This window comes from Calypte anna, chromosome 6 (assembly GCF_003957555.1).
Source record: "Calypte anna isolate BGI_N300 chromosome 6, bCalAnn1_v1.p, whole genome shotgun sequence".
Classification (NCBI taxonomy): domain Eukaryota; kingdom Metazoa; phylum Chordata; class Aves; order Apodiformes; family Trochilidae; genus Calypte; species Calypte anna.
The window spans coordinates 25,585,886-25,599,062 of record NC_044252.1 but is presented as its reverse complement, the minus strand read 5'-3'; the positions used below and the strand labels follow the sequence as shown (position 1 = coordinate 25,599,062).

The following is a 13,177-nucleotide window of genomic DNA, read 5'->3' as shown; positions in this document are numbered from 1 at the left end:
TTTCTCCCAGCAGACCATTTTTCTGTTGCTAATTTCACTTTTGCTATGTTTTCCTTTTCATATTATAATATCTAAAGAGATCTACATGATTATACATGCCTCTGGTACAGGAGGGGTCCAGCTGCAACTCCATAACCACATAAAATACTGCATGACCAGAGATGGAGGTGGGCTAGCACAGTGGCTTCTGAGAAAGAGGGAGCCAGCAGGACCTGCTGAGAGCAAATTTCTAAACTGACAAGGAGCTGCATGATCAGAGCAAACCTTCCTCTGGTAGGATACCAGCAGCACCCTTGTAATCTTCTCCCTGGAGCCACTCTTCTCCCACTTGAAGATTTTGGCCTGTAGGGGTGGGGTGGGATGGGATGGTTGGTTCCTGCTGACCAACATTGATGGACACAGGCAGGAGATTCAAGGTGTGAAAAACAGTGGATTGATTTGCACATAAAGCCAGTCAAAATAATAGATGCTCTCCCTTCCCAATATGGGAATTGTTTTTATTTTTAAAACAAGATAAATTCTTTTATCACAGAGCAACAGAATTACAAATAAGCTGATCTGATTCCTATTGTTTGGTTCCTGCAACAAAGAACTAGTTTCCTTACTGTAACAAAATTTCTATTGCATTGCAAATTTCACCTAGATAAGTGATATATTTTCTCATTAAAAAAAAAAAATTGCCCAAACTAAATCTTTGCTGTCTTTCAAGTCTGTAGTTCCAAGATCTGTAATTTCTGGCTCTGAGAATGAAATTTTCTTCATCATTTTAAATAAAATTATGACATGATTTAAAATATAATATAAAATCCAGACTGGTTGGCTTTCAAGTTGACTGTAAGGCCATGCCAGGCTTCCAAATCTGCAGCAGAGATCCTGGAAAATCAGCAAGTTTCAACTAGGTTGCCTTAAGACACCCAGGGCTTTTGTGGTAACTTAAGTCCCACTTAAGCTGATTTCTGGACTTCTGAGCTGGCAGCTGCATTTGCAGAAAGCCTCAAGCCATGCACTGCACATCTCAGATACCAAGTCCATGGCAGAAACCTGGGAAGCACAAGCTTCCCTGGAGCTTCCAGGCTCCCCGCTGATAGTCTGGAAGCTGAGATGGTGAAAACACTGAAGTAACTTCGCTCTTGGGATACCCAAGTCCTCTGCCAGCTGTCTGTCCATGAAGTGGGCAGCCCAGGGGAGCCAACCTTGTCATTCCCAGTCCCAGGGAGTTTGCATGACAGTCTTATCTACAAACAGGCAAAGCCTGGAAAGGTGTCTCCAGGACAAATGGGTAAGTATTGAAAACTGAGTGAGTTTCAGATAGCTCCTGGAGGAAGAAGTTAGTTCAAAATCAGACATTAACACTGAATGTTCCAATATTGTCTGGTGGGAATTGCACCCCCAAAAATCTTCCAACACCTGTTCACAAGCTCATCTCCATCACACAGGCTCTGAGAGCAATCAAAAAAGAGCATTCCTGCCCAACATGCCCTATGTTGTTTTCCACTTCCCCTTATTATACACATTCGCTCAGGTTTCATTTGAAAGTGTGGTGAGGAACTGAACTTACTTTCAGACACACAAGATCTTTTTTTTTTTCCTGACAGACAAAATATTAATAGGCAGCCATGATTACATTTATTGGCACTATCTCACAGCATGTCCTATTAGTTATACTAAAGGCAGCATGTGGTAGGTAACAGGAGATGATAAAAAGAGTCCTAACAAAAGGCACATATTTGTGTGAACAGGGACCAAGAAGTAATAATCTATGGATTATTTCCATTTTACTAACACTTCAGCACAGTGTGTCAGAATACCCACCTTGTCCAGGAGCCAGCCAGACATTACAGATACTTTTCTGTTGACCTTCAAGGGCTGTCACTCCTTTCATTGACAATTCAAAATAAATTTAGCAGGGCACTGAAAGATTTCAGCTAAACTCATGTGAACCTTGACATGACAATTATAGCAGCTTATGCCTTTCAGAAAGCTTGCAAGGTGCTTATCATATTTCCTTTACACTATTCAGCTAAGAGCCTCTAATGGTTTAGTTTGGCGAAAGGCACTGGGGTTCTTTTACTGAGCTGCTCCAAGGACAAGTCTTGATGCCATTAGCAACATTTATTCTTGTTAGCAATAAATTTTAGTCTACTGTCAGAAAAAACACGCGAGGTTCTCTATGGGCCAAAAATAAAAAAAAGCAGTAGTTACCCTTGGCCTCTGAACACTCTTGGCTTCCATGTCTTGTTTCTTCACTGGCGTTTTTAACAAGCATTTCCATAACATCTTCACTCCCAGCTCCGTGTGATCCCATCTGTTTGCAATCATCTATAAATGTGTCAGGGAGCTGGAGAGTCTCTTCTTTCAGATGAACAGAAGGTATGTGGTGATCATCAAGCTCTAAGCGAGTGTCGTAGCTCTTATCAATTTTTCCTTCCTTCTGCTGGGGATCAGACTCCTTAGCAGATTGGTCTTCTTGCAATTCTTCTGGCTTCTGCTCAGGGTCCAGATTTAGGCTTGATGCTTCAGTTATAGCATCATCATTATCATCATCCTCCTCACCATCCTGACAGCCACTAGAAGCTACACTGCCCTTTGCTGACCTGAAGTTTGTTTCTAAAGCTTTATGGTCAAATTTGTCCACACTCCTGGTTAAGTGGCTGTGATCGTTTTTCAGTTCTAATGTGGCTGACATACAGGGACACATTTCTGAAGTGGTTTTATTTTTTTGATCAACTGGTACTATTTCTTCAAGCTCTGTTATATCTGGCTCCATAATTAAATCATCTTCTCCCACTTCATCTACTGTCACTAATTCCTCCATGTTGGCAGGATACCAGGTCTCACCTTCTATCTCACTTCCACTCTCCCAGTCCCGCTCCTGTCACAAAGATGTAAAACATTTGAGAGGTCAGTAAGTGTAGAAGACCAGCTTTAAAAGTGACATTTGAACATCAGTAACCAGGAAAAACTTTGGTTAGGTATCTGGCCATGCCTAAGCTCTCTTGTATTTTATTTTCAAAAGGCAATATGCCTTGGTGTTGCAATTTTAAACTTTATGCAAAAGAAATCTCTTTTTAATTATCACATAAAATTCATTTTGTGGAGATCCTGTAACTTCCTTGGTGATTACAGCTTTTCCAGTACCCTGTTCCTTACTTTTCAGTAAGCAGTGGAACAAGGTACTTGTTATGGTTTGTATTTTATTATGCAAGTGACTCTACTATGTGATCCCCAGGGACGTGAACTTCTCTCCTTCCTCCACCTCGGGGTGGTTAGAAACAGGCAGCACAGTAAGGATATACTGAAGTCCAGTCTAGCCACTGTGACTTTCACTTCCCTGGACTAGGTCCTTTATACTCCTGTCATGACTGAGAAAGTGTGGCTACTGTCTGCAGTAATTTCCTTCCACCAGCAAAAGCCCTCTGCCAGGGACTGTTGGTAGAGACTGGCCTAAATCTCTAGAAAAATAAGTTTTACAGTTATACTCCAAGGTACATAGTCTGAAATACATCATATACTTGTAGTTACAGACTTGGAGGACTGAGACATTAATATTGGACTTCAGAAGTATTAGAAATATAAGGTATATGTCACTTCTAAAACACACTTGCAGCTTAGATTTCAGCTAGCAGACGCTTCATGTACACATAATCTATTAATAATCTGTATTCTCCTCCTGTTTGGTCATTCCCACACTTCCCCTCCTAGAATCCTAAAACAGCATGAAAAGTCTGGGAGTTGACACTGCTCTTGCCAGGATATCAGTTTTCTACAGCAGCAGATATCAATAGCTTCCATATCTGACCATCAACCCATGACCCTACAGATATGAAGCTGGAGGCATTCCAAGGACATTGCTGTCCCCAGCAGCGATGCTGTATTAGGGGTGCTGTAAAGACATTATTTAATTAAAACCAGAAACAATCAAAGAGGCTACAACCCATAGTCCATCTAAGGACAATGTTCTGAAAAGTTTTTGTCATTAGTCCCCTCCTTCTCCACCGATTGACCACATCTATTTTGGGGCACAGTTCACAAAGTTAAGTAGTTGACTTGGACATACATTATTTACAGTTGCCAGTGCCAAGGGCTACGCATGTGAAGCAATGTACATGGGCAAAGAGCAACTAAAAAAAGAGTTCTGGAGACTTCAGAAAAAGCTATCCCTTAAAGCAGACGTCGAGATCAGGCAAATTAATTTAGATAACCCCCTTTTGTAGCCCCTTTATCAGTCCTTCTGAGGAGGTGTAATATTTCAATTGAAAAGAATGTGCTACCAAACCTGGGTTATCACTCATTTTGTCAAGGAAGCTGTACCAAAAACTTGTCACCAACCTTCTCTTTTCTTGTGTTTTCCAGAATCTCTCCAGATTCCTGTTCTTGTTTATTAGCTGAAGGTGAGCTCTTCTCTGAAACTTGCTCTTCTTTTCCAAGCTAAAATAAATACAACATACATACATATGGCAACACACAGTGGTGCTCTATTATGTTTCTATTCTAGGTTTAGGGAATCAAAGTCACCACAAGGTCACATTCTTTGTTTCTAAAGTTTATGCAAGGCAACTGTGGGAAAAGACTCAAGAACTGAATTCTATTAGCAAAGCTGCACAAATCAGTATTAAGAAACAGAAATTTAAGCAAAATGAGATGTAATTTACTTCCTGGAATTGGCTAGAAGACAGGTGGGGGAGAATGTGAATTCATTAAAATTTCCAGCCTCCACTCCTCTGTTCTCTATCCACATCTGTTATGTTGGCTCAGACATGGTAAGGAGAGCAGCACTCAGCTGTTAAAACTCAGCAAAAGACGTCAACTGTTTTGTTTATTGATGTAGGATCAGCTGAGAATGCCACTGCTTTGGAAGAACAAAATCACAGTACTTCCTGGTACTTGGTAAAAGAGAGGTGAAGCAAAATTGTGAGCTCAAGGCATTCAAACCTGTTTCTTCCTTTTAAAGTAAATTATTAGCAGTAGTCCCTGGAGAGGTCTGCCTCTATAAAAGCCACTTTAAAATAACTTAAAAAACATGCAGGGGATTGTGCAACACTGGTCATTTAGGATGCTATCTGACATTTCTCTCTGACTTCTCCTCCTAAGCAACCATCCATCACAGTGAAATACCAGCCAAAGGAGAAAGATGACAAAAGGTGGTACAGACACATGTCTGTGGCATGAGGTAGTGCTGCTGCCCGTGACAATTTAGCTGAGTTACAGGACCTAGATTTCCATCAACCCTGCTCCCACATGAGAAAAGTGCATGAAAGGTCAACTAAAAACAATTCTAGATGGCCCTGGCAGCACAAAGTCAAAAGCCAGAGGTGGGACCCTGGTCAGCAGAGCAGCTCCTATGCCAGCATCCCCAGGGGTTGCAGTGTATCACCAAGGGTTACTGGGGGTGGGTAGGGTGGCCTAGAGCCAGTAACAAGATCCCTATAGCATGGGGACATCAGCATGGGCTGTATTGTGACTGAGCAAATGAAGTCCTTTCATCTGTTCTCTCTCCACTCTGTCCCAGCAGAGAATCAAACCCACAGATGCTACCATTTTACTAACCAGGAGTATTTCTCCAGAGATCCCATAATTTTAAAGGTAAAGTGATTCAGTGGTTCTGTCATGGGAAGAGATTCCTGACAGCACACTGAAGGGAGTGGTGTGAATTATCCCTGCCATAGCTGACAGTAGGGACACATGATTAAGAGAAACTAATTGCTCTGCTGACTTGACAAAAAAAAAAAAACTCCTCATTAAAAGTTCATTCCTCATTTTAGCAGGATAACAACCAGTTCCCTGTATTATTCCACAAAAATTGTGCATTCTCATAAAATACCACTTCATTCCCAGGTAACTCAGTCTACATCACAGGCAGTGGAGGGAGGTGACAGATGCAGAGAGAGCAGCTATGGGGTATTCTGTGCAGGCTTAGTAGGGCAATTGTGCCTCCACACACAACCTGCATGTAGCAGCAGATTATCACTTGGTTTTGTTGTAAAATATCTGTCTCTTTCCTCTTCATGGTTACCCAGAGGTTCTGTGCTTGACACAGAAAGACAAAGTCCATATACCTTCCAACAGTGTAATAGACCTGCATGATTTGGACAAAACACGGACTACATTCCCTAATTTTATAATGGCAAAACACTGCATGTCACCATCATCACACCCACAACAACTGTTCTGAAACATTTTAGTAAATATATTATTGCAGCATTTACCTTCTTCTTACATACAGTTTGAGATCTCTATTTACCTCATCCTTGGGAGGTTTGGTTTCCTTCACATCACTGCCCTCAGCAGCAGCATCTTCCTCTTGGTCTTTTTCAGCTTTCTTCACCTTATTCTTATCACTTTGTTTTTGTCTGGAGCTCTCAGCTGCTTTGCCATGCTTCTGCTCATCTGCCTCCTCCCTGGAAGCATCCTCACTGTACGAATGTCTATGTTCTCTTAACTTTGCCTCTTCCTTTCTCTTAGATCTCCCAGGCAAATCTGGAAGCTGCCTCTGAAACTTGTCAGACTTTGACTTAGAGGTTTTTCTGTAATAGTCATCTTCCCTGCTTTTGTAGATAGATAAAGGGTGAAGGGAGCCAGGAGAACCACTCCTTAAATATTTTTCTCTGTGCCCTCTGCCTCCTTCAATCCGTTCATCCAAATCAAACTTGTCCAGCTGGCGGGAATAATGTTTCCTCTCGTGTACCCACGTGTCAGTCCTGTCTCTCTTCTCATCCCCATTCTCTCGCCATTCTCTGCTGTCTCTTTCCTCTTCTCGTCGAGAATATGGGGACTGATCCCATGACTCTCTACCATTCCCCCAGTCAGTCCTGCCCGTCCCCAGTGGGCTGTGGGGTGAACTGCAGGATGTAAAGCTGGGAGTGTGGGATCGAGGCGACAGGGATCGGCTTATGGGGCTGCGAGAACGGGGCCTCTCTGTGCCATACCTGCTGCAAAGAGAGAAGGCAGCTGTAGTTGGCTGACCCACTGTGGTTTTCCAAAGTTCTTGTACACTGGAAACACCCGGGGACTGCCCTGCTGCCTGTGAGCCTGGCACAGACATGCACTACACATCTGCACACACAGTGAACAGGAGAAAAGGTATCCACAGAGCTTAGTGACATCCCCACAGATCTGCCAAGAATGTGTTAATTCATTCTTAAAAGGGTCTTACAGAGGTTAGGAATTAAAGCTTATAGTATGTTAATACCTTTACAATGACCCTAATGTCTGTAGCCTTAATGCTCACTCACCTAGGGCATCTCTGAGACAAAAGTTATAAAGATCATCTGTTTAAGAGGTGTTTAGGACCGTGCTTCCTTTCCATTTTTGCTGGAAGGTCCAGAATTCAGGCAGATCAGAAATATACCCAAATACATTTTAACCTGAACAATCTCCTTCCAGCTAGGTCTCCCAGCATCCCCAGCCTTTGCGCTTTTCAGTCTGGAGAGGGGAGAGTGGAACAGCTCTATTTGTGTGTTCTTTACCTGACAGGCCTATTTTCTGAGTCATCATCATCAGTAGGAAAGAGTTCATTTATTTTCATGATGTGCACATGTTTCAACCTGACCTCATTATACAGCCCCTGTACCAATGAACTTATATTTTTACAGATATTTGAAGTGAAATGCAAATTAAGAAAGTAAATGTGGTATGAGAGGGAAGTACATATAATACATTTTCTACCTGTAGGCTTACAGACTTATTGAGGTCCCAGTTCCAAACTCTAGAGAAACTTTACCTGTCAACATCACGCAGGAGGTCCCTCTCTCTCTGTGAGTGGATGTCCTGGATGATAGCAGCCACATTCTTACCTGGTTTCTAAATTAGACAAAGACACTGTTTAGCCAGCTGCACTGCTCTCCAAGCTAAGAGAGGTCATTTGTCCTTCAGGAAACAACATTCATGCATCATAGAATTAAACTGCTACTAGCAAATATTTGGGTTTGGTGTTGTGTTTATAGTCTTTTCTGCAGCTGTTATCTCAATGGCACGATCAAAGCAGTAAAATGATACAAATGGAAAGTTTGCTCCATTACGTTGGAGCAAAAAGTACACAGCACTGTCTCCTCACTCTTGGCTGCTATAACTAGCTTTGAAAACTAGCCTGTCCTTTCCTTGTACACCTTCACTGCAGGGGTTTTTCTGGGACTTGGATGTAAGAGGAAACAAACCAGATATTTTCAATAATATCTAACATAAACATGTATGGCAGCCTATCTCTGACCCTCTAGGAATGAACTGCCTTCTCTACATCTCAGAGTTTATTTCATTCTGGAGCATAGCTCTAAAAGACTATGTTTAGACACAAGAGTTGCAGAAAAGTGAAATGAAGATGCATACAGGAAGTGCTGATTACTTAAGATTCAAGATCACTAACAAAAGATGCACTACTCCAGGCTGGAGTGAGTGCAATTCACCACTTGGGAGCATGCAACCTAATCATGCAGGAACTCAGAGCAGTTTGTAGTGGTAATTAAATATCTCACACATATTCCCCTTCCATGTTGCACTTTTGTTCGTTTACAAAGAGAAAGGACTTTTGCTTGTGCAGAGAGGAATAATTTAATGACCTAAAAAAGTGCCATTCCCAAAGTCCAGGCAAACTTCCACAGTGTCCTGGGAAATTCCTATCCTTGCTTTATGTTAAGATGCACAATCTCTGCCACCTTACATCTGGACCCCTTCACCATACCACATTAAGAAAGCCTGTCCTGGTCTACAAACTTTTGGCAACTCTTTTAAGTCTCCTTCAATTATTATATATGTATAGCAGAGAAAGAGAGAATTTTTCAAAGGTGAAATGAAAGCACCTGAGTTACTTGTTTGTCCTCAAAGCTCATAAAAGGCCCCTTAACCTCTTTAACTTGGAACATTCTGGAGTTATTTTATAAAATAACTTTGTGCTGTATTAGATAATATAATATGAAGCTTTTCAACTCTGCATTGCCAGTTCCAGTCCAAGTTTCCATGAAAAAAATACCCTGGCAGTACATAAGGTTCCATAAATAAGCTCACAGGAGCACTGATTTTTGGACTTCACTCAGGTATTCACATCAGAAGCATCACACACTCTACAGAAAGTCCAAGATCCACTGTGCTGTTCTGACTCTATGTAAAGAATAATTTAAAAAAATCTTTCTTTTTAACTTAGGTCATTTACAAGAAAGTAAAAGAAATCAATGCGATATTTATCCCTGCCACAAACACTTAGTACAGAGAATGTGCTATGGGTCAAGCATGCAAGCAGTGAAAAGCATTGCTTCAGGCTTAATGCCTGACTACAATAAAAGGACCATCTAATTTCTCTTGACACATTGTATCTTACATGTGGTTGTATTTTAGACCTTTGTTAGACCAAGCAATGTGGGGAGCCCACTAAGAAGGAAGCTCAGAAGGGATTTCTGAAATAATGGCATCTGAGGACCAGAGAAAATGAGATCTCTTTCAAGAGTTAAAACTTAGAACAAGAGTAAGCAGCAAAGTACAAAATATCATTAACATACATTCATTAATTTATATTTCTTAATTTGTTTTTTTCATAATACTAAAGCATTAATTAGAAATCAGTAATCAGCAAAGATTTTTAAATGTATTCTCCAGGATGTGTCATGGAATCCTATGAAAACTGATCAGGAATGACTATCTTACCTTCAGCTGTAATTCCTTGTATCTTTTAGACATCCTAATAAGTAGCTTGTCATCATTTATCATAGCAGGTTTTTCTTTGTAGTATTGCACCATGGCTTGTGCTGCTTCACTGTAAGCCATTTCCAGAAAGGCCTACCACAAATGAGGAGAACATTAAATATTAGTGCATAATTAAAAATACAAAGTTTAAGAGAGAAAAGGCAGCATAATATTTTCCATTTGGATTTCCCTCATGCAAAACGTCTTCATAGTACAGAACTGGATAGCTTTCAAGCCCTGGAGCTGAAAGAGTAACACTCAGCCCACTGCTCAGCCTCCTTTCAGCTTCAACTAATGGTTTCAACCCAGCTATTAAAGCCAATATGTGAAAGCATCACCTTTCCCTTGCTTCCCCACTGTTTTTTCTAAATCATGGTCAGCTGCTGACAGGATGTACTCCAGTGCTACAGAGTACAATGCTCCCAAGATTGTCAGCTGCATCTCACAGAACCAGGTAAGATTAGAACATCAGAGCATGAGCAGCCAGAACAATGGCAAAAAGAATCTAAAAACCCTGACTGATGTTAAGTAGCACTTTCAGTTGCAGGACCATTACCTTTGATGTGATTGCAGTTACTTTCAGTAACAAATGGCTGAGAGAAGGCAAGTTATATATTAATAAAAATAATTATTGTTGTTATTAAAAGTACAGTTTTACACACTTCTTTGTTGACATTTCTGGGTTTTTTTTAAGAACTATGAGGCAGTGGTTATATTTATGCCATCAGCTCATTCTGCAAACACCAATTTATTTATTTTAATTTAGGGGCAGGCTTCATATACTTAAGTTGTAAAAAAAAAAAAGAGATAAAAAAGAGATTTTCTCCAAAGAACTGTGTCTTCATGTAAATAGATGTTAATACAGGTGACCTGAAACACACAGTACCTGATTAGTAGATTTCATAAGGATATAGTTGGTGACCTTCCCAAATGGGAGGCCCAGGTTAATGACATCATTCTCTGTGCAGCTTCCCTCAGGGAGGTTGCAGATGTGTACAACTCGACCCAGTGTAGATTTCCTCTGGGGAAACTGAGGGAAAAAAGACAACTCAAAATGATGTTTTTATCTTAGATATTCCATCCACTAGGTAAGACCTTACATTTCTGCAAAAATGTAAACGTTCTGTTTTGTGTACCTCTTATTAAGAACAAATATCCTTCTTTAAAACCTTGTCTTTTAACAGCCTGGTTAGAAACACAAATGGGAAGATAAATATCTAACTGCAGTGCAGCTTACAATGGAATCTCCACCCCTGGACATCACAAAGTTCAGAGAGGATTTCTAGAAGACATACTGTCATTGAAACAGGATTATTGACATTGCTCAAAAGCTCAGTTGCCACCTCAAACCTTATGGACTCCACAGCTTCACATCCCTGGCACATGAGAGCAGAGGGCTGGGCTGCCAGGGGCACAGGACACTGTATGGTATCCAAGCAACAGCCTGAGTTCAGAGATAGAGGATGCCTCTGAGACTAGCAGGTCTCATCCACTCCTAATGAGTTCCCTGTGGGGAAGCAGGCACAACCCCCTACAACTCCTCTGCCAGGTAAGAGTCTTCCTCACTCTGTCTGCATCTGTTTGTCCCACCAGGGGATCTGTGCCTTCCCTGAACATGAAGGCATCATGCACTGTTGCTGAGTAAAAGGCCCTTAGTAGATATTGTGCAAGCGATGCACAAAATTTTAGTATTTTCAAATATTCCTACCATTTATATGGTGCTGGTCATAGCTAGAAATTGAAATAGATGCTCACTGCAGCTTCTACTGAATTTATGGACATTAGAAACCAGTTTAGATGACTATAAGAGGTGTTCAGGATATCAGGGGCTGAATGTCAATCTTCCTTCTGCCTTGGTGGAACAGACTGGGCCACATGTAAAAGTCACCCCATTTAAACTGTGAGAGGACACACATTGTACCTCAGTTTGGAAAACCTACTACTTTCCCATTGCAACAATACACAGTAGGAGGGACCTTTCCCCTGTGGGCACAGTAAGGAGTGGACACTAAGAGAAGGAGAGCTCCTGATTTGGGCTGGCACAAGCACATGGCACCAGTGCAGTAATTGCTTCCCAAGGGTGGAAATCTATTTTGGAGTGCTGGGGCAGTTCCCAAGAGCTGCCCATCTGCTTGACAAGGAAAGCAAGCTCTGCAATTCTTGTGCAAAGAGGAAAATCAGGAGAACATAACTTCCCCCAGCTAATGACACTCAAAGCATCACTCACTCTAGATTATGTCTTCCCAGACCACGTCCCCATTTGCATGACCTCTGCTGTTAGGATGTTACTGAGTAAGTAACTCTACCTTCAGTTAAAATTGTGCCATTCAAGAGAAGATGCAAATCACATAATCTTGTGGGATCAAGTTCACCAGAGCCATCACAAATGTTTGGCTTGTCAGCAAGTTCACAAGTTACAGAGCTAATGGTATCTTATTTAAGCCTTGGTTTACACCCTCCCTCCAGGCTTCACCACTTAACCATTTTGTGTATTTTTGCACAGCAGTCTGCAATCTAGCTTTCATCTTGCAGAACCTGCCCAGGTGCATTAGGTAAATCAAAGAAAAGCCAAAATCTAGAAGTAAGGAATTTTCTCTGGTAGAAAAAGAACAAAGACCTGATCCTGAAAAAGGTGAAGCAACTCAACTCCACTTGAATAGAAAAGGAAGTGATGCCCACATTTGGCAAGGCAGCACCTAATGCACAACAAAAGAATACAGCTACAGCTACCAGAGGAACAGGAAATGTTCCTGACAGCCAATACACTGTCAGTGGAGAAACACCCCAGGTCACCTGGCACCCCTATTTGTTTTGTTAGATCTACTAAGAAATGGTATATTAGGTCTATGCAACTAGATAGACCCAGCTGTTCCTTAAGTAGGCTCCAGAGCCTGTGTTTGAACATGCACTCAACAGTACATTAAATCAAACAATTGTAATATGTTGCCACCTCCCCACCATTGGCAATGGCTTAATTAAAATGCTATGCCATAAATCTGCTGTAATTAGTGATTAAGTAGTGGTCACATACTCATACCAGAACCTGTTGGGATGTACCAAGCAATAATGTTGTCAGCTGATTGAAGCTAAATTGGATCCACTCATTAAATAGAACTGTAAATCACAGCTAGGAAAGGAACATGCACCTTCCATATCCACTGTCAGGAAGTTGGAGGAGCTGATCTGTGTCAAGTGTTGAACGGAATTTTCAATAAGACTATAAATTAACTTTCTTTGCAAAAAACACCTACAAGAGGTTTCCAATGCAGTTGGACATCTACTATAAAAATAATTTGATGCACAGCAGTGAAATGCACCTCACACCCTTTGCCATGTTATTTCACCAACCCAATGTTTTTTTACTACAGCTTTTTTTTCCCAGTTTTTTTTGTTACTTCCATTTCAAATTCTTTATCCCTTTCTTGAGTGTCATATGAATCTTTTCTAAAGAAGTCCCTCCAGAGCTTATATCTCCTCACGCCCAAGTAAAGAGTTGTAGCACTGTATT

The 13,177-nt window shown here is 41.2% G+C and overlaps 1 protein-coding gene across 3 annotated transcripts in view; it reads right to left on the bottom strand.

Annotated features, from left to right (window-relative positions):
• The window catches only part of RBM20 (RNA binding motif protein 20), a 103,260-nt gene that overhangs the window by 9,077 nt on the left and 81,006 nt on the right, over positions 1-13,177 (bottom strand). For 2 of the 3 annotated variants that reach the window (XM_030453045.1, XM_030453048.1), the window contains exons 6-11: positions 10,556-10,699; positions 9,631-9,762; positions 7,721-7,800; positions 6,242-6,929; positions 4,330-4,428; positions 2,203-2,872 (exon numbers count right to left, since the gene is read on the bottom strand). In XM_030453045.1, the coding sequence (XP_030308905.1) occupies positions 2,203-2,872; positions 4,330-4,428; positions 6,242-6,929; positions 7,721-7,800; positions 9,631-9,762; positions 10,556-10,699 (1,813 nt within the window). The remainder of the gene's footprint in view (positions 1-2,202; positions 2,873-4,329; positions 4,429-6,241; positions 6,930-7,720; positions 7,801-9,630; positions 9,763-10,555; positions 10,700-13,177) is intronic. The other variant, XM_030453046.1, reaches the window with a different exon arrangement.